Below are 22,607 nucleotides of genomic sequence, written 5' to 3'. Positions count from 1 at the left end.
GTAACTGCAGGTTGGGTGCACAACAAGTACTGAGTAAGGGATGAACAAAAGCCCGCTAGCTGGACTACAGCTACACAGAGACTTTCTCATGCACTGTATGGAAGTATCACCTGTCAAAAAAAAAGCTGATGGTCTATTAGCTGAGGCAGAAAGTAGAGGGTGGGAGTTCCTGTAGGGAGAGAGGGACTCTGGAATAGAGTCAAGCCTGGAAAGAGATTTGCCCCCAACTCTGAGGAGAGAAATACATGAAACTGAGAAGTAGCCAGCCCTGTGGAACTCATAGAATAGAATAAACAGGTAATTAAGTTACAAGCTAGTCAAGGAACAAGCCCTAACTTATGGCTTGTGCATTTATCCATAAATAATAAGTCTCAGAGTTGTTGTTTTGGAAACTGGGGCATGGGTGGAAAAGCCTGAGGTTACATGCAACAGGTACTACTTACATTTAACCTTCTGTGGTGGTTTGTATATGCTTGACCCAGGGAGTGGCACTATTAGGAGGTGTGGCCTTGGGCTGTAGATGTGGCTCAGTGATTAAGAGGACTGATTGCTCTTCCAGAGGTACTACGTTCAAGTCCCGGCAGCCACATGGTGGCTCACAACCACCTATAATGGAATCTGATGCCCTCTTCTGGTGTGTCTAAAGATAGCTACAGTGTACTCACATATATACAGTAAATAAATAAATCTTTTTTTTTTTTTTTTAAAGAGGAGTTGTGGCCTTGTTGGGAGAAGTTGTGTCACTGTGGGTGTGGACTTAAGACCCTTACCCCAGCTGCCTGGAAGTCAGTCTTCCACTAGCAGCCTTCAGATGAAGATGTAGAACTCTCAGCTCTGCCTGCACCATGCCTGCCTGGATGCTGCCATGTCCACCTTGAAGATAATGGACTGAACTTCTGAACCTGTAAACCAGACCCAATTAAATATTGTCTATGAATTGCCTTGGTCATGGTGTCTGTTCACAGCAGTAAAACTCTAACTAAGACACCCTCTCAACTCAAGAGGAATGTCAGAGTTATAGGAAGGCCTGCTTCATCTTGTCTCTGGGCCCACCTCATCCCACTTCCACCCCCTACTCCTCCCCACCCCTTACCACCACCACTGCCCAGTCATCTAGATCTTCTCTTTACCAGCCAGTTGTTCCTTTAGCTGGTCATGAATGTCTCAGGATGCTGACACTGTAAAACCAGGGGGACCTGGCACATGAGTAAGCTGCATGTTATGTGTCTATAACAGGGTCTGAATACACATTGTTCATTTGATAGGGATTTCTCCCCAGCCTTAGGTAGCCAGCTTTCTGAGAATGTTGGCTAGCAGCCACAGTCAGCTCGGATTCAAGTTAACAAGAACTTACTCATCAGGTGCCTGGCAGTGGTTCCCACAGCTGCCTGAGGGCTGAGCATTCCTGTAGAGCCCTCAGGGCTGCTGAATGTAGATTTAAAGAGGCAGAGACGATAAATGAGAAACATCTGTGATGAAGGGATCCAGATGATCGGAAACTGGGCACCTTCGGGAGCAGAGAGTTTGGGAGCATCTGGAGGGAGAGGAGATGGAAGTCTGTGTTTGCTCCGAGCCCCTCATTTCCCATCATCCAAAGGGGAGGACGTTAGGGCTGGTTGGCAGCATAGAACTATAATTCCAGCTGCTCCTGGGGCAAAAGAATGGGAGAGTTCAAGGCCTGCCTGTGCAGTTCATTGAGACCCTGTCCCCAGAAGGAGAAAGGGCCCCATGTTTCACATGAATGAGGCTTTGGTTTCCAACCCAAACACTGCAAAATAAAATAAAATAAAATAAAATAAAATAAAATAAAATAAAATAAAATAAAATGGCAGATGCCATTCAGGGAATAGGTCCTGAATCCAGGCAGCCCACAGCTTTGACCCTGGCTGTACCACCTGTTTGCCAGGCTTCCTGTGCCTCTGACTTCTTGCAGATTGTAACAAAACAGTTCCTTCAGGTTCTCGGGGCTCATGCCTGCCACACACCAGGCTTTGTCTCCTTTAGATGCCAGCATACAGATGGGCGAGCCTGTTCGCACTCTCAGTTTACAGGTGAGGACAGTCAGCCTCAGGAACTTGGCAAGGTGACCTGGTAAGATGTGGTCTCACTCTCTAGACCTCTCACCCTGCGTGAGACCGGTGTGTGCCGCTTCCGGTGACCTGGAAAGGCTAGATTCAGGGAGTGATTGATAATGGCAAGACACTCTGTCCAGGAGCCTAGAAGGGATGTTGGTTTGTGGGTCCACAAGGGGGCAACTGCCCAGCTCCACGGCCCGGTGGCTGCTATGGCAGAGGTGAGAAGGAAGCAGAGAATAAACCCAGGCTTTGCCCTCTGCAGAACACTGAACTTGTTAGCAGAAACAGGAAGTCACCAGCTTCTCTCCAACCTACCTTCTCCCTGATCCCCGACACCCCACTCCAGAGCTCAGAGGTAGATGTCCTCTAGTGACAGAGCCGCTTTGCTGCCCTACACCATGGGAACCCAATAGCACCTTGTAACAACTTTTTTCTCTGACTTGGGACATCAGAGTGACCAGTAAGTTCTGGGGAAACGACTCTGATCCAGGGGCTGAAACATGGCTGCCTGGGGCCTGAGATGGGGTTACCCACCCTTGACAACTGACCTTGTCAATTACAAGGGGTTGCTGTGGAGCCGTGCTGTTTTCAAGAAAATAACAACAGTCTTAAGATGCGGAGACCAACAGCAGACTCAGAGGAAGGGGTGCCTCTCACTTTCTCCTCCACTCTGAATTCTAAGATAGGGAAAACTAAATGAAAATGTCTCGTGCCTATCTCTACAGATGATCAACGATGAACCGTGTTCTTCTCGCCAAATTAGTTGGTAAACTGCTAGAAGCACAGAGGTCTGGGTTCTAATCCTTCCTGGCCAGGTGGCCTTGGGCAAATCCCATTTCTACTTCAGTTTCTGGTTATTTCATTAAAATAGAAAACAAAGCAAAGTGTGGTGCTTTATTCTGTAATTCTGGCACTCGGTGGGCTAAGGGGGAAGGTCAGCTTATAGCAAAATTAAGACCAGCTCAGGCTATGTAGTTACCTTGTGGTGGTTTGAATAAGAGCTCCTCATAGGCTTATATATGTGTGGCTTTGTGGGAGGAAGTGTACTGGGGAGGTTGAAGTTTCAAAGGCCTGTGCCCAGTGTGCTAGCTCTCTTGCTCCTGCGCGTTCTCTCTCTCTCTCTCTCTCTCTCTCTCTCTCTCTCTCTCTCTCTCTCTCTCTCTCTCTCTCTCTCTCTCTCTTCCCCCACTTCCTCCCTCCCCCGTCCTGTAGAACAAAAAGGTAGCCCTCAGCTACTTTTCCAGTACCACGCCCGCCTGACATCACCTCGCTGCCATATGGCAATAATGGGCTACGCCTTTGAAACTGTAAACCAGCCCCAATTAAATGCCTTCTTTCGTAAGAGCTGCCTTGGTCACGGCGTCTCTTCACAGCGGAGAGACCAGTAACTAAGACAAAGTTCTAGGCCAGCATGAACTACATGACATCTTATCTCAAAAACCTTTAACGAAGAATGAAGTTGGGGCGTGGCTCTTCCCGCTTACGATGCAGGGAGCCCTGGGTTCCCAGCACCGCACACAAGTCAGTAATTGCCCGGTCTTCCGTGGGGCTTCTGGATACCTGAGTATGCTCCCGGGGACCTGCGCAGGCAACCCTGTGGCTTGGAGCCACCCTCCCCTCTATACACCCCCCGCCTGCCCCCCCCCCAAGTTCTCCTCTCTCCTATGAAGAAGCTCAGCCTGGCTCTGGAGAAGGAACAGCAGTACTGCTGCGTTCAGACGTTACTCCAGACGTGGGGACTTCCTTAGTAAATGCCTGGGTCAGGAGCGATACCACCGGCCACCTCCTTTCATCTTCTTGTTTTGGTGCTGGAGGCAGAAATGGGTTGGGGTTTTTCCCCTGCTAGCTAGCCACTCACTCTGCCAATTCTCATCCTGTTTTAGTGACTATGGCACAGTTCCCATGGAGGGGAGAAGCTTACATACAAACCTAAGTATGTATAAAAGGGATCCCCAAATCCAACCAAAGCTGCCCTCCAGTGGACACTCTGGGAGGTAGGATGAGCGCTCTCCCGTTATTGAAGTATCTCTACTGCCCGCTGTCCAAAAACCCTCAGGATGCTTTAGCCCAGTGTACAGGCCAATCACTCCTGTCTTCAAGGATGCAACGTTTATCCACGTGACCTTCCTGAAGCTGAAAGCCATCATGAAATTGGTTTTCCTCTCAAGGTAAATGTCCCTCAGACATTCTCTCCTACCTGAAGACTCTCAAGGCTGTAAGAATAAGCAGGGTAGGATGTCATTCACCGAAAGGGCCTGGGTAGCTTCTTGAGGCAAGATCATCACCCTGAAGGCATTTGATAGCACTCACTGTACTGCCGCGGTGGTGTACTATGGTAATCCCAGCATCCTGTAAGCCCTGCTGCCTGTAAGGCCAGCACTTGGGAGACAAACAAAGGAAGATTCCAAGTTTGAGGGCAGCCTTGGCTTATGAGAGTTCAAAGCTATCTTGGGTCAGTATAGCAAGAAACAAAACCCTCATCAAACAAAACTCTCATAGATTAAAAGATGTCAAAACTCAATTAGCAGGTTCAAGGTCAGACTAAAGGCTGTGCGTTACTCTACCATAAAGAACATACTGAGCATGCTCAAGGTGCTCCCAGGTCATGGGAGAGTCCTTCCATGGAGAAGTGGATGGTAACCATTCCATTGTCAACAGGCACCCACAGGAGGGACCCCAGGCTAGCCTGGCTGCACAGGTGGGCTTCTAAGAGGTGGGATCCAGAGTACCAGTCTACCCACCTGTTCCAAGGCATTTTCTGTTTTCTTTCTTTCTTTTAAGAATTATTTATAGAGTTGGGCGTGGTGGCGCACGCCTTTAATCCCAGCACTCGGGAGGCAGAGGCAGGCAGATTTCTGAGTTCGAGGCCAGCCTGGTCTACAGAGTGAGTTCCAGGACAGCCAGGGCTATACAGAGAAACCCTGTCTCAAAAACAAAACAAAACAAAAACAAAAAACAAAACAAGAATTATTTGTAGCCGGGCATGGTGGTGCATGCCTTTAATCCCGCACTTGGGAGGCAGAGACAGGCGGATTTCTGAGTTCGAGGCCAGCCTGGTCTACAAAGTGAGTTCCAGGACAGCCAGGGCTACACAGAGAAACCCTGTCTCAAAAAACCAAAAAAAAAAAAAAAAAAGAAAAGAAAAGAAAGAATTTATGTGTGTTAAGTGTACACTGTCTTCAGACACACCAGAAGAGGGCATCGGATCCCATTACAGATGGCTGTGAGCCACCATGTGGTTGCTGGGAATTGAACTCAGGAACTCTAGAAGAGCAGTGAGTGTTCTTAACCACTGAGCCATCTCTCCAGAGCAAAGGATGGTACTTTCATGCCAAGAATGTTCCTGGACATAGCTCAGACCAAAGCAGGGCAGACAGCTGGAGTATGCTCCAGCCCTGACCACCAGGGATTCAGACCTGCAGTCACCGCACCTGCAGCACCGCAGGGACTCCAAATGTACTTGGTGACTAGGACATACTTTCATAGGATTGTTTTTCAAATCTGCACAGTGACACCTAAAGTATGTAATGAGACTATAACCCCAGCATTAAAGATGCTGAAGCCAGATTGCTGTGAGTTCAAGACCAGCCTGCTCTATAGAGCAATACTGTCTTAAATCAAGAGCTGCATCCTGACAGGTCTTGCTCCTGCCCTGCCCCCACCTAGGTTCCCCTCTTACTAGCTTGTATACTCTTCTCATTTACTTTTCTTTTAAATTCCATTTTTATATGCTGTGTGTGTTGGGGGAGGGAGATGGACCTCCATGTCATAAATGCATGTGGTGTCTATTCTTCCGCCCCCCATCCCACCGCTGCCTTATGTGAGCTCCAGGGGCCAACGCTCAAGACATCAAGCTTGCTGGTGCTGCTGACTGGGCCCAGGGCCTTAAGCACACTAGACACACTCTCCCACCCAGTCACTTTCCCAGCCCCCACCACTTCGATATTCCACCTGCCTTCCTAGTGATAGCAGAGCACAGGAAAGGCCACAGAGCCAGGCCCTTGGGCACCCATAACTCTCCAGTCTCTCTGGGGTGTTACTTAGCAACAGTCACATACGGGATGGAAGGAGTGTGTTTATATTTCTGCACGCCATAAAAGGAACAGTGGGGGGGTGGGGGGTGTAGGAACTGTCATATCTTTCTGTTTTCTCTCCTTCTGTCCCTGGGGACAGAAGCCAGGAAGGGCTTCAGCATGCTAGGTAAATGTTCTATCACTGAGCTACGCCTCCAGCCCCAAAGTGTTCATTCAGTCTTTGAACTAGCAAAACCATGCCTGCCAAAGGAGAAGAAACCAAGTGAGAAGTCAGCCTCGACCGCCCCAGGGATCTACTGTTAGCAGTCAAGTAGAACTGCTTGCTGTTTCAGAAAAGCAAAACAGAGGCACAAATAGGTAAACGTTTTCCTGGGAACCTCAGAAAAGCTCACGGTGTTTAGTGGGGACTGAAGGCTGCCCCAGGTTGGAGAGTCCTGTAGGACACAAGGAGCCTGGAACAGGCCACGGGCAGACTGTGCAGGCAGGGGCTGGTCTTGGCTTCTGACAAGATTTCTCCCCTAAGTCTTGGGAATTGGAATACTTGGTCCCCAGTTGGTGTGTGGGAAAGATTAGGAAGCGTGGCCTTGCTGGAGGAAGCTGGCACCAGGGTGGGCTTTGAGGATCAGGGTTAGCCCTGCTTCCTGTGCTCTCAGCTGGTCCTGCTGCTGTGCCTCTGCCAGCACAGACTCCAAAGTTCAGAAACCACAAGCCCAAGACAAACTGTTTCTTCTCCAAGTTGCCTTGGCCATGGTGTCTTATCACAGCAATAGAAACTATGACATAGAAGTAGAGAAAAGGCCAGTGATGGGGGGGAGGGGGCGCAAGGGGTGAGGGTGGAGGACACCTCTGATCCTAGCATTTGGGAGGCAGAGGCAGTCAGATCTCTGTGAGTTCAAGGTTCAAGGCCAGCCTGGTCTACAGAGTGAGTTCCATGACAGTCAGGGGTACACAGAGAAACCCTGTCTGAGAGACAGAGAGAGAGAGGAGGAAGGGAGGGAGGAAGGGACAGAGACAGACAGAGAGATAGACAGAGAGAAGAAGGAGAAAGAGAAGGAGAAGGAGAAGGAGGAGGAGAAAAGAGGCAGAGGCAAGAGCATTGCCACAAGTTGAGGTCAGCCTGGGCTACACAGTGAGACTAGAACTCAAAAATAAATAAGATCTTTATTAAAGCAGCCCTGAACATCACCTTCTAATGGGTCACCTGTCCAGAAGAGTTAAGCAAGAGGTCACAGGATGACTCCCCACACTTCCACCTGCAACACCAAGACACAGGCTTCTTTGCGTGTTTTTAATTCAGAGGATTCCCGTTTCCTCTCACCTCACCTGGAGATCAATCTGAAGCAGCCTCGGATCTAACTAAAGCTCTCCACAGACTTCCGCTGAGGGGGATGCTAACTCTAAGGCCTCCACCTCTCTCAGAGAGGCATGCTGACTTCTGGCATCAGCCGCCTCTTCAGAGCACCTTCTGCCACGGGACAGGAGAAGGACTCGGTGGCACCAGGTGAACAGATGTAAGCAGCTTCACCCCCAGACCTGAGCCTGCCCCTCCCTGTACTACAGGGGACAGGGACACCCTACAGAGTCCTCCTCACTCCTTCTTGCTTCCCTGGGCGGGGTTTCTTGTAAGGAGTTTCCCTGAGCTGGGTGGGGCCAGCGTGGACACCGTGGGTGACTCCAGCTTCACTCTGTCCAGAAGGGTCTTCTTAAGGGCAGCAGGAGACACCTTTTCTTGGTCAGCCATGGACTGCAGTTCTCTGTAAACAAAGCCCCACCAGGAAGATGATAAACCTCGGAGCCAGAGCTTTGCGCCTTCCCCAGCTATACAGACCCAGACTCTCAACCCGACGCCACCAAGACTCAGAATCCCAAACCAGAGAAGCTCCAAGCTTCTTAAGAGTCAAATAACTAACAGGGGATATCCCAGTCCCCCGGTGCGATCCAAGCTAGGTACAGTGTTCCAGTGATATCGGTGACCACACAAGAAAAAAAAAAAAAAAAAAACTAGGGGAAGTTATAGAATTTGAAGCCAGTCAGCAGTTGAATCCCATCTCCATCATTTAACTGTTTGATCTCGAATGTACCCATCTACATAAACAAAGTTAATCATAGCCATCAGAAGTGCGCTAAGAACTAAGTAGAGAAAGGTTAGCAAACCCTTGGTTAAAGGAAGCTTAAAACTGTGGTTATCAACAGAGCACAGACTCTGACCGCGCTCATGAAATCTTCAAGAGTAACACCAACGGAAGAACTCAGACAGGGGAGAGCGAGAACGCGCACCTGGTTCGGATACAGGAGGCCTCAACCGCATTGATGAGCAGAGAGCGGAAGCCCCCACTCTCCAGGAAGTGCAGGGCATGGATGGTGGCCCCCCCAGGGGAGCAGACGTTGTCCTTGAGCTGGCCTGGATGGTCCTCTGAGTCCAGCAGCATCTTAGCTGCTCCCTGAGATACAAAGCAGCATTAGACTCAACCCAGGCCCAGCTCGGTGCCCCTCCCCCAAAACACAACCCTAAAACCAACCACCAACCGCGCAAAGACACTAACCAGCAACGCCTGAGCTCCCAGTCTGACCGCCAGGCGCCGCGGCACGCCCATCTTCACCCCACCATCTGCCAGGGCGTCCAGGGCCATGAATGCCTGTGGAGATATTCTCTGAACACAGGAACCAAGCATCCGCGCACCCACACACCACAGGCGGCTTTCTCAGGTGACTGGGACCAATCCTGAAGGTCAGCTCCTTCCACCAGCCAGCCATGTCCAAGAGATGTGCCGGCTGCCCTCTCTTCCGCCAGCCCCTCCTGCTGCCCAGGATGCATGCAAGCCAGTGGGCAAGTGAGAACCACTCACATAGGCAGGCCCGCTGCCGCTGAGCCCGGTGATAGCATCAATGAGGTCTTCCTCCACCTCTGTGCAGAAGCCCACACTGCTCATCAGCTGCTCCAAAAGCTTGCCGTCTTCCACCAGAGCATGGGTGCCCGTGGCATACACGGTGGCCCCCTCTCGGACCACCACGGGCGTGTTGGTCATGCAGCGGATCACTTTGGGGGCCGGCTGGAAAGCCATCAGCTTCTAGAGGAGGAGAGCAAGCCAACTGAGTGTCCAGGACATAGCTCCCTCGGATCTGAGCCACTCCCAGGCCACCCCTCCTCTCACACAATGGGCACCGGGGCAACAGCACCTTCTCCACAGAACTGATGGTGACCCCGGCTGCACAGGAGACCACGATGTGCCTCTCCTGCACGTCGGCTCCAATCTCATCCAGGATGAAGGGGATGATGTGGGGCTTCACAGCCAGGAACAGGACGTCGCTGTGCCGCACAGTGTCCTTATTGCTTCGGGTCAGATTCACACCCATCCTCTGCAGTAAGGAGTAGGGGACCCTGTCCGTAATGCTAGGTAATATGGCTGAGCCCGTGCCACCCATAGAATAGCAGACCCTCTCTGTCAACTGTAGCCAACACTCTGTTCTGTGCCTTCAGGGCTCCGTGACTATCCCCAAATGGCAGCTTTCCTTTCCTGCCACCGGACAAATAGGTACAAAATGGTAAGCTGCTCCACCATGGCCAGGAAAGTGGCTGTCCCCTCAACCCCAGCAATCTCGAACCTCTCTGCCAGGTGAGAGAGAACTGATGGAAAGAGCTGAGCACCCAGAGTCTGGAAGCAGAGCTGCAAAGCCCACTCCCAACCTCACAGCTGTTTACCGGAGTAACAAGTCTCCACGGGGCCCCCTCTAGGGCTCTGAGGTGCATAGCTGGGGTCCTACAGCGTTGGGGACATAAGCCTATACTAGGCACAAACAGTATCCACAGTGCTTCATCTGCTCACCTGTCCCACATTGGCCAGATGTTAGAAGACTTGGGACATTAAGCTTTATTGAATAAAGAAACTACGTAACTCACCAAGTCCCCTAGCAACGCTGTCATTTACAACATCGGTAAGCAGAATTTTCCAGACTTAGAAGCCAACACGGGCTATGCAGTGAAATTCAAAGCAGACTAACAAAAAGAACCTTTTTTTTTAAAGAATTATTTATTTATTATATGTAAGTACACTGTAGCTGTCTTCAGACACTCCAGAAAAGGGCATCAGATTTTGTTAAGGGATGGCTGTGAGCCACCATATGGTTGCTGGATTGAACTCAGGACCTTCGGAAGAACAGTCTGTGCTCTTACCCGCTGAGCCATCTCACCAGCCCAAAAAGAACCTTTCTTATATGCCTACTTTCACCCCAGTAGGATCCGACACTAACTTTGCCTGGGAGCTCCCACCACACAAGGCTGCCTCAGAGAAGGTGCAGGGCTTACAATGATGACTTCCCTAAAGGAGAGTCGGAGCCTGCCAGACTCAGGGCATCTCCGGACACGCTTTTCCTGGGCCTCTTCCTCTTGCCCACTTCCCTCCATCCCTCCTAGCCTACCCTGAGCGCAGACACCGTGGGCAGGTCCATATCCGGGGAGCTGGCTATTATCTTGTGAGCCGACAGGACGCCTACAGAAAACAAAGTTTTTCAACTGTAGATCATGGCCCAATCATGCAGTCCATCAATGGAAGCCAACAGCAGCTCTAGCAGTGCCGGCCTCCGACGCTATGCTCCCAGCAGATGGATGCAAATCTACCATCCATTCACATTCACTCATCGCCCACCCACCCACTCACTCACTCGTTCACTCTGGTGAGAGGGAAGGCTGACCACGCGCTCACCCGCGGCCGTGAAGCCCCGCGCCAGAGCACAGGCCAGCTGGCCTGCGCCGATGAAACCCACGCTCATGGCCGCAGGATCCCGGCGAGCGCCGATCCGGGGACTCTGGGGATCCCGGGGTCAGTGTCCGCGCGTGGAAAAAGATGGACCCGAATTGCTCGGAACAGCTTTCAAACCGGGATGCACCAGATGAACTGCTAGAGAGGCCCCAAGTATCCCAGAGCATCCACCGCCAAATACGCAGCCTCCGGTTGGCCACGTGTCCAAGGCAACCAATCCGAGGCTCGGGTCTGGGGCGGACCAATCGGCATCGCCGTCAGGCCGTGCGCCCGCCTCCTGATCGCGCAGCGGGTGGAACCTGTTAGCTCCGCTGGTGCGGGTCTGCTTGGCCCTGCCTGGGACACTGGTAATTCCTGGTTAGAAGAGTTGGTTTCTAACTCTGGTTCAGGAGTGAGATCTCCAAAACGCCTATTAGAGATGTACCCCTCATGGACACCAGGCTACAGCTAGCCAGCTTCGGCATGCTCCTTCCGAAGTAGAACTAGGTAGAAAAGACGAATTACTAGATCATGATTTGTTGATTTATTTAGTGATTTCCTTAAAGCACTGCTTGCACGGCCTGTTGGCCAAGCATGACTTCTCTTGCTACCCGGAACAGGGCGACCTGGAGAAACAGCTGAGACAGTGAGAAATGACTGCTTGTTTGTCCACCCCACCTTGTGGTTTTAGAGTATACAAAGAGACCCAGCATCGAAGCTTTTCAGGAGCTGTCCCGAATCACCAGTGACATCTCCTCTCTTCCATTAGAATTGTATTGTTTATTCCCAGAAAGATTTCTCGAAACATGTCCAGACGCACCAGAGGGCTCAGGAACAGCCACAAGTTGGGTTTGACTTTTGGAAAGTGTTTCACTATGTAGCCCAGGCTGTTCTTGAACTAGTGACCTTCCTGCCTCATCCTCTTGAGGGATGGGATTATAGGCGTGTAGTACATACATTTCTATAGTATACCAATCATAAGCAGTTTCCCAACGCCACCGAAACGTTATTTTACACAAGATTCTAACGTGTATTTATTCCATTAATGGACGAACCAAACAGTTAAAGTGGAACGATTTTTTTTTTCTGGCCAGAATCTCTTGCTTTGTTGCCCAGGCTAGACTTAAGTTCCTGAACTCAATGGACCTTCCTACCAGTCTTCCTAGAATTGGAAACTACATACATACTATCTGCTTTCTTGTATTCTGCTACAGTGAGGTAGATGAATAGCTACCTTCCCACCCAGCCATTTGGGACACACCCTCCAGGAGTGCCCCACCCTGACCCTACCGTCCAGCCCTTCCCTTCCGGACCTCCCAGCCAATAGGAAAACCAGTTCAGCCTCCTCCCTCCCCTCTCCCCGGGTTCTCCGCCCCCAGCATCATTTTTATCAGTGCCTCAGGGCCTTCACCCTTGTCTTATCCTTAAGTAACACGCCTGCCCCTTCTGAGAATTAGGAAGAACCAGACAATGGGACAGAGTACTGAGGTGTCCCAGGCTAGGCAGATGGCCAATCTGCAGCAGCCAACCCTCCCTTAGCTCCCTGTATTACACAGGAATCCATGTCTATTACCCAAAAATTAGGTTCAGTAGAAAGCTATGTCTTTCTTTTTCTTTCTTCTTTCTTCTTTCTTCCTTCCTTTCTTTCTTTTTTCCTTTCTTTCTCTTCTCTCTCTCTCTCTCTCTCTCTCTCTCTCTCTCTCTCTCTCTCTCTCTTTCTTTTTCAGTATTTCAGATGAAACCCCGGCCTTTTACATATCAGGCGTGGGCTCACCGTCTTCAGTCTCACCATCGAAGGAGAACCAATATGACAGTTTTTGGAGAATAGCTCTCTATTTCCTTTGAAGACATCTGAGAATAGATTTAAATCTTGATGTCTTTGTTAGAACACTTCAGCGAGATAAGCCAGGACAGGTTGTGCAGATCTTGCAATGGCTGGAGTCTAGAGGCAGAGGCAGGATGTTTGAGAGTTCCAGGCCAGTCTGGGATATATGACAGAAGAAACCCTGCCTCGAAAAAATAAATTATGGGCTGGTGAGATGGCTCAGTGGGTAAGAGCACTGACTGCTCTTCCGAAGGTCCTGAGTTCAAATCTCAGCAACCACATGGTGGCTCACTACCATCCATAATGAGATCTGACACCCTCTTCTGGTGTGTCTAAAGTCAGCTACAGTGTACTTATTTATAATAATAAATAAATCTGTGGGCCACAGCAAGCAGGGACTGAGGGAGCAGGGTTGATCAGAGCGAGCGGGGCAGACCAGAGTGGGTGGGGTTGACCAGAGGAAGCAGAGGTCCTAAAGTCAATTCCCAGCAACTACATGAAGGCTCACAACCAGTTAAAGGGTACTCATATACATAAAATAAATAAATCTTTAGAAAAAAAAGAAAAAATGAATTAAAGTTCCAGTTTATTGTTGGAAGGCTGGGAATATAACTCATTCAGTATCGTGCATGAAGGACGGGGCTCCTTCCCCTCCACTGCATTACCCATGAGATGGTGCAATCCCAGCATTTGAGAGGCTGGTTATTAGGGGCACAAGTTCAAGGTCACCCATGTCTATACAGCCTGCCTGGGGACCAAGTCTCAAACAAACCAACAAAAGATTAGGCAACATTATTTCCTATGTAGGACAGACTAAGATAACCAATTTTAAAGACAAAACTGATGAAACTTTTTCATCTTTGGATTTTTGTAACCACCTCATGCAAACCAATGATACGTAGTGTGGCTAAGGGTAGCCTGGAGTAAGCTGGGCCACAGTAGTGACACAAGCCTTTCGACCCAGTCCTCTGAAGGCAGAGGCAGACAGATCTCTAAGTTTGAGGTCAGCCTGGTCTACAAAGTGAGTTCCATGACAGCCAGGGCTATAAAAGATATAGGACCCTATTTCAAACAAAACAAAACAAAACAAAAGACTATACAAACAAATACAAAATTGAAAAATTTAAAGTTCCACTTCTAATGGGGTTTGGCTTGCTGCCTATAATTATTTCCTTCTCTTAAGAAGGAAATAGAGTTTCGTGGGTTTTCCTGTAGAGGTGTAAAAGAAATATTTGTTCATACCAACTAAGGAAATTCAGACAGACCAAAGAAAGATTGACAAGTTTGGCTTTTCCACCAAAAAGGTCCTTGCCTCTGCACCAGCTCCTAGAGCAAGAGCAGAATTAATTTGCAAACAGGTTCAGAGCGCCACCTAGTGTTAAGGAACTAGAAATGGCTGTAGACGCCAGCAAAAAAAAAAAAAAAAAAAAAAAAAAAAAGGCACCAACAAAACCAGACCAGAAAAGGGTATTTAATCTCTACTCTTCCCTTACTCTTAACAAGGAATCTGCTGTTCTCTCTGTCCAACCGTGGGTAGAATTCCTTTTTAAAAAGTGTTTTTATTGATGTGCGTGGGTAATTTGTGTGCATGTATATCTGTGTATTGCATGCGTGCCTAGTACCCACAGAGACCAGAAGACAATGTTGGATCCTGTAGAAATTGAGTTACACGCAATTGTGAGTTGCCATCTGTGTTAGGAATTGAACCTGGGTCCTCTGGAAGGGTAGCCAGTGCTTTGCCATCTCCCCATCCCCACGGATGGCTTTCTTAAAAAACAGCCTAGCACATAAATAAGTTACTCTACTAAAGATTCAAAGGACTAGTCTCTGTGCATTAGTTACAAAAATTTATTTTTTGTTGTTTATTTTTAAGACTTTCAATGCAGAGTTTCTCTTTATAACAGCCCTAGCTGACCTGTTATTTGCTTCATAGACCAGGCTGGTCACGAACCTGCCTCTACTTACTGGGTGTGGAGGTTAAAGGTGTGTGCCACCGTGCCTGGCTTTAGTTACAAAGATTTAAGTGGTGATACTCATGATAGACATACACTATTGCCTAGCCTAGCTCCACAAATGCTCGCCCACCACACAACCTTAGCCTCCTCTCCTTGGCAAGGGTCAAGATACTTTCTAAAGAGGAAGTGTATGTAATGCTCAAAATACTAGTTTCCAATGAGAGCTTGCATAGGGAATTTAAACTTAGTTACTGTGGTCCTCAAGCTTCCAAACTGGAGAGACTTTGATCATCCCTGTATCATCCAATCAGGCTGTCATCATTACCCATCATCCCCTTCTGTTGAGAGTCCTAGAAATGACGTAAGACACGGTAAAAAGCTTCCCTTTAACTTTGTTTCTTCAGATTATCTATGTTTCATTGTTGTTGTTGTTGTTTTGCTAAATATGAAAAAGGCACCGTGTTGAAGTATATTCTTGCTGAAGGTAGTTCTCTAGGGGGATGTTAAACACACCCGGGTCGCGCTGACTCTGGAGTAGAACGCAATGCTCAGGGCTGCCTGTTCCCTGGGCCGTGGTGCTTCTGAGCTGAAGCCCACTGCTTCTTTTGTTTGATTGTTTGGTTTTGGTTTTTGGTTTTTGTTTTTTGAGACAGGTTTTCTCTATATAGCCCTGGCTGTCTTGGAACTCACTTTGTAGACCAGGCTGGCCTTGAACTCAGAAATCTGCCTGCCTCTGCCTCCCGAGTGCTGGGATCAAAGGCGTGCGCCACCACGCCTGGCACAACCACTGCTCCTTTTTAAAGCCACCTGAGTAACTCATAGGTTTCCGCATTGCCTTGAGTCGCCTGCTTGTGGTCAGCTCTGGAAGCTAAATATTTGACTTCCTGGCCAGCATCCCAGCCTATAGCCCTTCCTCTTCCCCACCTCTTAGTGCTTTTAGAACCAGGGCCTCAGAGTATTTGTGAAAGTCTATGGTGGGCTGATCATGACAGTGAACGCCTCTAATTCAGCTCTTGGGAAGCAGAGGCAGGAGTGGTTTTGAGTTAGAGACCATCCTGGGCTACATACTGAGACCTTGTTTCAAGAGAGGAAAACAAGTCTGGAATGGGTCAGTACCTGGTGGGCTCTTTCCAGATATTCTCCTATCTAGGGCATGTTGGAGTTCTGTTTGCTTTGTTCTGTTTTGTGTAAATTAATTTATGTATCACTTGTCGGGGTCCAGCCTCGACACAGGATTGGAGTTCTCAACTGGAAGCAGGGATATCTGGAAGGCACATAATAAACAGACACTGACAACTTTCCGAGTACAAACTGACAGGCAATTTTTCGAAGCTTAAAATTGTTCTCTCTCTCTCTCCCTCTCCCTCTGTGTGTGTGTTTGTGTGTGTGTTCTATTTCTTGCTTGCTTGTTTGCAGCTTGAGGCTGTACACACGCTCTTTTCTCCTGTGCAGTTTTCTTTTCACTCTCATGCTCATACACACCTCTGTGCGTTCCCCTTTCACTCACACACACTCTCCATACACTCTCCTCACACTCTCTCCACTCCACACTCACCTCACGCACACTGCATGCACACCCCACTCTCTCCACTCGATGACTCGCTCTCTCCCTTTCTCTTGCCCCAGTCTTTTATTGATACTCCAAATGCAGATAGGAAAAAAAGACATTGTATAATCGTTGCCAAATCAAATTCAAAACAATACCCACATCACACAAAGAATCAAGAATTATAATTGTTCCCCCAGAGTTTCAAGCTTCCCCTATTCCCAGGCCTCTGGCCAAAATAATAATTATTGCAAACTTATCATTATTTAAACTTTACCTTTTGACTTATTATACTCCAGAGCTCAGAGCTCCGAAGTCGGCTACTTGCATTTTCCCGTGAAGCTCTGACAATAAATGACATGGGCAAAGCTGCCAGGCAATGGCCAGAAAGACTCAGGTACACCCTTAACTCGGCAGTTCTGCCAGCTTTCTGCTTCTGCACATTGCACGCAGTGACCCTCCTAAGAGTCCCGGTGTTTTGGCTTAGTTTTACTAATATAAGATTTTATGTATTCTATACTTGCTTATCCAGGAAACACTCTCAAATTTTGTGCAAAACTTATTTCATAACTTCAATAGCTTTTTTCTTTTCGGGATCCCAGTGTTGGCTCTATTTCACTTTCTAATAATTTCTTCAAACTTTCTTTGCAAGTCAAACATTAATCTGAACTAACATTGCAAAGTTATTGCATTGTTTCCAAGATAAGAGCACACAGAATACATCTACAGCATGCACCTGGGCCATCAGGACTGTGCTGTGCTGTGTCCCATGCCTCAACTTTTTAATTGTTTAAGAATCATTACATCAAGGAACATCTAGTTTCATAGAATTCACCAGGGCAGAAGGAGAAAGGAGTAGGAAAGTCAAATAATATAGAATAACTATGAACACCAAGGCCAACTGAAAAGCAGTCACACACATGAAATCTATACAGCTCTTGTCTAGGGCTAAGGTTAGGAGAAATGGGAACAACGGTTTTTCACAAGGAGCTGCCGCAGGCTTCTGAGATGTCTCCCTCCCAGCCTGCTGTGGGCAGTCCCTGACATGGTACGTTGATGCCAGTAATCACGGTGTAAGAGTAAACGAGCTTTTGATTCCCCTGTTCTCACCGTAGGGTTTTGTTGTACATTAAGCTGAGTTCTGGCCAGAAAACAGACTCAGATGCGAACCTGTTCACTGCATAGCCATGTCCTTGGCTAAGTGGGGTCAGTGTGTCCTACTGGAGTGACATGATTTACCCATGTAAGTGCTTAAACTGGGTGATGGACAAGAAAACCAAGACTGTAGAGCAAAGGTCTGACGAGAGCACTAAGTTAGGACAAGCTCACTGAGAATACATCTGTGGACAGGGAGACTACAGATCTATCCCCCTGGGTATGAGCGCCCCATCTGAGGCGCAGCTACAGGTCTGCACCCTCATGTTGGGCAGGCTGACCACTTGAGGCCTGGTCCTGCCTCCCTCCTTCACACTGACAATCATGGGCAAGGAGGTCATCTCTGAGGCAACACACTGCCGAGGCCCCAGAAATGGCCACCCGATGGTCAGGGACTCTGGTAGCTGCAGGCAGCTGCCCACACATTCATACGTCAGGAACCCTGGCGGTTCTAGGATCCAGTTCTCGGCCCACTTCATCCCCTGCAGGTCCAGGTACATCTCCTGGCGACAGCATCGGGTGCCTTCAGTCACTGGTACCTCGGGGTCACAATTGCCTTGAGCTCTGTAGGGGTGAGAGAGCAAAGGTCACCTGACAGGGCAGGGAAGGAAGTCCTACCAACCATTTCCCAAGGTCTTCAAAGAGAACACTGTGAAGATTAAAGAACAAATAAATGTCTAGAACATAAAGTGCTTACTAAGAGTCTTGGTATGCCAGAACTACATATGGCCTATGTGTTATCTAGGGTGATATTTGTACTTCATCCTCAGAGGAATCCTGAAGGGAGTTCTGGTCTTAGCCTTGTTATACCTGAGGACTCTGAGACCCAAAGGTGCTCAGTGACATGATGGAGAACAAGTGAAAAGCAGAGCTAGATAGAACCGAACTTCACGACAAAGGCCTGGTCTTAAGCAACTTGTCCTCAGTGACTAGTGTCCATGGGAGATGGCGTCCAGAAAGCCCAAGGATACCAAAACGGTACAGCCTGTACATATGAACTATGCACACCCTCCTAGAAGCTTTAAACCGTACTTGGCTACCTATAATACCTAGTGAAGTTGAGCATGGTAATGCCTGCCTTTAATCTCCCTAGCACTCGGGAAGCAATGACAGACTGATCTATAAAGCTGAGGCCACACTGACCTACACAGAGTTCCCGGCCAACTACATAGTAGTGAGGACTGAGAAGGTCTTTTAAAAGCACATGCTGCTGGTGACCTGGTGACGCATGCCTGTAACCCCAGCACTAGGGAGGAGAAGATGGCAAGATCAGCGGTTCATGGTCATCCTGAGCTGTGTAAAGAATTCAAGAGCAGCTGGAGCTATATGAGACCCATGCCTCAAAATACAAAACAAGCGCTGGGCAGATTGCTCAATGGGGGAAGAGCACAAATATGAGAGCAGCCTGAGTTCAAATCCCCAGTGCCCACAGAAGGCTGGCAGGTAGTGTGCCTCAGTAATCAATATAACCCTAAAGTAAAAGAGAAGGTAGGGACAGGAGAACCTCCGGAAGCTTGCAGCCAAACTTCATGCTGAGTAACAAGGTACCCCTCTCTCAAACAAGGCCTAAGGTAGACACTGACATTCAAGGTCATCCTTTGACCACCACATGCCTGCTATAGAACAAGCACACCCACACCACAAACACACACACACACACCACATATACACACATGCACACCACACATACACACTGCACACACACACACATATACCACACATACATACACACCACTTGCACACATACTACACATACCACACATATACACATACCACATACACAACATGCACATATACTACACACATCACACATACACACCACATACACACACCACACATATACACTACACATACACCACACATATCACACACACCACACATACATACACATACCACATATACACACACCACACATACCACACATACATATACACACACCAGACATACACACATGCACAAATACTACACACACCAGACATATACACACACACACCACATATATACACACCACACATACTACACATATACACACACCACACATACACATGCACACATACTACACAAACCACATACACATATACACACACCACACATACACACTACATACACATACACCAAACATACAACACATACATACACACCCCACAAACATACACACCCCACACACATACACCACATATACCACATATACCACACATAAATACACACACCACACATACACACCCCACACACATACACACTACACACACATATACCACACATACATATACACACCACATATCACACAACACATACACAACACATGCACACCACACACACATACACCACACATTCCACATGCACCACACATACCACACATATACACATGCACACATACTTCACACAACACACATACCACATATATGCACACACACACACCCCTATACACACACACACTATAATGCTTATCAGGAGGAGCAAGATGGGGAGTAGAGAATGCTATGATAAAGATACATTGTATATATGAATAAAATTCCCCCAAAATAAAGAATTTTTAACAACAACAAAGAGTATATGCAGGGGAGGCAAGGTAGCTTAGCAGGTAAAGAGCTTGCCATGCAAAACTGATGACCTGGGCTGGATTGGATCCCTGGAACTCATATAAAGGTGACAGAGTAGAACACAGTGTGTACACACGGACACACATGCGCAATAGTAGCAAATACAAATGTTTAAAGTATATGCCTAATAAGATGGGTTTTGTTGTTGTTTGTTCTGTTTTTAGTGGTTGGTTGTTTGGTTTGGTTTGGTTTGGGTTTTTTGAAATAGGATGTCTCTGTGTGTAGCTTTAGCTATCCTTTATAGACCAGACTGGCCTCGAACTCGGGGATCTGCCTGCCTCTCCCTTCCAAGTGTGGGATTAAAAGCATGTGCCACCAATGCCTGGCTTGAAGCTAAAAATCTTCAAAGACTTACTCTTGAAGGGGACAGTGGAAATAGAATGTTATAATTCAATATTATAATACCATTTCTAAACGCACCGCTAGAAAGTATTATAGGTAGGAATGGCTCATCTCCCGGGGCAGCCTACACAGTTCACACCTAAGCTGGTACAAAATCTCGGCGCGGCTGGGGGCAGAGAGGGAGGAGGACCGGGTCTATTGCATCCCTAGCCACCCAACCTCCAGCCTACCCGTAGTCCTTGAGGTCCAGCGTGTGCAGCTCCAGCTGTGGCTCGCCCTGCCCCTTGCCGTCCGGCGTCCCCTGCGCCGCGAAACGGACCAACTTGTGTGCGCTCCAGGTCCCCGGCCCCAGATGCTCCCTCTGCACCGACACCTGGAGCAGCAGCGGCTGCCTCGGCCGGCTCAGCTGCTGCCAGAAGTTCACGGCCTCGGTCACGTCGAAGGCCTTCCAGCCGCTCTCGTGGATGGACACGAGCCTGAGACACAGCAGTGCGCGTCAGGCAAGGGGACTGGCAGGCTGTTAGGGAGGCCCTGAAGGAGGAGTCTGTCCCGTCCGGTACCCATCCCTATCATCTGCTGCTCCCCTCCCCCTGCATGGGCGAGTCCCTCACTTCCCAACTCCCCCAACACACGCGCGCACGTGCGCGCACACACACATCAGCAACAACAGCATCCAGCAGCATCCCCTACCTAGAGTCGATGAGGGCAGTGCGATTGGAGCCATCCTCACGGACTCTCAGCCATTCAATGGTGACCCGAGCCCGGGCACTGTGTGGGGACAGCCTCTCAAACCTCCGGAGAGCTGTTCTGGGCACAGGCTCCTGGAACAGCCGCAGCACAGCCTGCACCAGCTCGCTGTTAGGCGGCAGCCGCTGCTCCATTCCGAACACTAGCAGGTGAGTGGAGGTCTCTGACATCAGGAACCTGCCTGCCACCTCTGTGGACAAGGACAGAGTCAGCCGGGCCTCTCCAGGTATCACAAGACCTCTAGGATGGCAGAGCCACTGTACTTGAAGGAGGCCAGGACAGAGCCGTTACAGTTCTGTGCCTTTTTAAAATCTCCAGCAAGAGCTTGTTCACTAAACCTCCCCAAGCAAGCACAAAGAGCTTTGGGATCCAGAAGTAATGAAGCTGAAGAGAGTAGGGTCCTTATAGAAGCCGGGTCATGGATCTGGCTTTCTTTCTGATCCCAGCCCTAACGGGGAGAGGCTCCATTTAGGCTCCTGCATCTCACTAGCGGGCTATACTGTTCTCAGAATACTGGACGTTTTGTTTGCTTTTAACCCAAAGTAGCTTCAACCAGTAATTTACTTCAGTGTTCATAGCACAAGACACAGTTGGCCACTGTCCCAGATGGTCCTAGATAGTCACCCCAGAAGTCACACTACTGTCTCCAGAAGAACTGGGTCCTTGCTACACCTACCCATACCCTATGATCCTGTTTTGCCCTGCTCTATTCTTCTCTGAGTCTGGGTCTTGTCAGTCACTCCAGCCTGATGTATATCTCCTCCTGGCCTTGAGAGTCCTGAGGACTTGGTCACACCTCTCAACACACACACAAAGAAAGGGTCTACATCACCAGAGTGGGCATGGTCAGTCTGCCCTGTCTAGAGACCAGGGACAGCAGGAAGAGCTCACCTCGAAAATTCTGGCTGAACCTCTTGCCTCGGGAGCGGTCAGCGTGACTTCCCTGCAGCAGGGCCACATACTGGGACCTCACGTGGGTAGGGATGGCCATCTCCTCCACATCCGCGCTGTCCAGGGTGGGGGCCTGGCTGAGCTGCAGCTGCTGCAGTAGACTGCTCAGGACCTGTTCCTCGGTCATCGCTGCCCCAGGGCCAGCCAGGGGCAGTACCCAGAGTGCCCAGCAAAGCCACAGGGACTTCATGGCGCTGCCCAGGAGGAATCGTGGATATATGCGTCCCTAAAAGTGCCCTGAAAAGTTCTTGGGACCTAGACGGTCTGCTGAGGGCTGGCACTGGCCTTCTTTATAGTTGGCCCTGGGGTGGGGGGCAGGGAGGAAGGACAAGAAAGGTCACACCCCTGGGACCTCCTGGGAACTCAGCATGAGACAAGCCCCTGCGCCCTGAGGAGGGGCTGTCTAAGAAAGGACACAGAGAGCTGTCTGGAAGACACACGGACTGAGATTTCTGTCTGTGGGGTCACTGCCTCTCAACGATACTGTTCGCTCTTGTTGGAATTATCTGATAATATCACCGTCTGTTTTGTGGGATAGAGAATTCCTCGGGGCAAAAAACAGAGAGACTCTTTCACCAGTTGTTGAAGTACTATATTACCTGCATAGCCATGGCTGGGCTGAATTCTTCAGAAACGACTCT

At 49.1% G+C, this 22,607-nt stretch overlaps 2 protein-coding genes and 1 long non-coding RNA gene across 5 annotated transcripts; all 3 read right to left on the bottom strand.

Annotated features, from left to right (window-relative positions):
* Positions 1–871: 871 nt before the first annotated feature.
* Positions 872–3,223, bottom strand: Gm32199. Of its 3 annotated transcripts, none has more exons than XR_373752.2 (3): positions 1,896–3,223; positions 1,355–1,534; positions 872–902 (listed from the first exon to the last, which is right to left on the bottom strand). It is a non-coding gene; the product is annotated as a predicted gene, 32199 (long non-coding RNA). The 3 variants fall into 3 exon arrangements; XR_373753.2 differs by lacking the exon at positions 872–902 and adding an exon at positions 971–1,178; XR_865784.1 differs by lacking the exon at positions 872–902 and having other exon boundaries at positions 1,193–1,534; positions 1,896–2,752; positions 3,055–3,223.
* Positions 3,224–7,251: 4,028 nt separating this feature from the next.
* On the bottom strand, positions 7,252–11,066 carry Pycr2 (pyrroline-5-carboxylate reductase family, member 2). The gene is made up of 7 exons (NM_133705.2): positions 10,810–11,066; positions 10,526–10,596; positions 9,287–9,466; positions 8,956–9,177; positions 8,653–8,745; positions 8,387–8,550; positions 7,252–7,863 (listed from the first exon to the last, which is right to left on the bottom strand). The coding sequence occupies exons 1-7, from the start codon at positions 10,874–10,876 to the stop codon at positions 7,698–7,700; spliced, it is 963 nt and encodes a 320-aa protein (NP_598466.1). The 5' UTR covers positions 10,877–11,066; the 3' UTR covers positions 7,252–7,697.
* Positions 11,067–16,232: 5,166 nt separating this feature from the next.
* Positions 16,233–22,232, bottom strand: Lefty2 (left-right determination factor 2). The gene is made up of 4 exons (NM_177099.4): positions 21,907–22,232; positions 20,959–21,205; positions 20,499–20,744; positions 16,233–17,890 (listed from the first exon to the last, which is right to left on the bottom strand). The coding sequence occupies exons 1-4, from the start codon at positions 22,154–22,156 to the stop codon at positions 17,527–17,529; spliced, it is 1,107 nt and encodes a 368-aa protein (NP_796073.1). The 5' UTR covers positions 22,157–22,232; the 3' UTR covers positions 16,233–17,526.
* Between the last annotated feature and the right edge of the window lie 375 nt (positions 22,233–22,607).

This window comes from Mus musculus, chromosome 1, assembly GCF_000001635.26.
Source record: "Mus musculus strain C57BL/6J chromosome 1, GRCm38.p6 C57BL/6J".
Lineage (NCBI taxonomy): Eukaryota > Metazoa > Chordata > Mammalia > Rodentia > Muridae > Mus > Mus musculus.
The sequence above is the reverse complement of the archived record's forward strand: the minus strand, read 5'-3'. Positions and strand labels throughout refer to the sequence as shown.

Excerpts from the sequence above, each read along its gene's own strand:
- Lefty2 (NM_177099.4), bottom strand. The coding sequence starts at position 22,156 with ATGAAGTCCCTGTGGCTTTGCTGGGCACTCTGGGTACTGCCCCTGGCT. Across the intron at positions 20,745-20,958 it reads ACTGCCCTCATCGACTCTAG|GCTCGTGTCCATCCACGAGA; the intron begins GTAGGGGATGCT and ends GCTGTGTCTCAG. Across the intron at positions 17,891-20,498 it reads CTGGACCTCAAGGACTACGG|AGCTCAAGGCAATTGTGACC; the intron begins GTAGGCTGGAGG and ends TCACCCCTACAG.
- Pycr2 (NM_133705.2), bottom strand. The coding sequence starts at position 10,876 with ATGAGCGTGGGTTTCATCGGCGCAGGCCAGCTGGCCTGTGCTCTGGCG. Across the intron at positions 10,597-10,809 it reads GCGGGGCTTCACGGCCGCGG|GCGTCCTGTCGGCTCACAAG; the intron begins GTGAGCGCGTGG and ends TGTTTTCTGTAG. Across the intron at positions 8,551-8,652 it reads TGGGAGCTCAGGCGTTGCTG|GGAGCAGCTAAGATGCTGCT; the intron begins GTTAGTGTCTTT and ends TTTGTATCTCAG.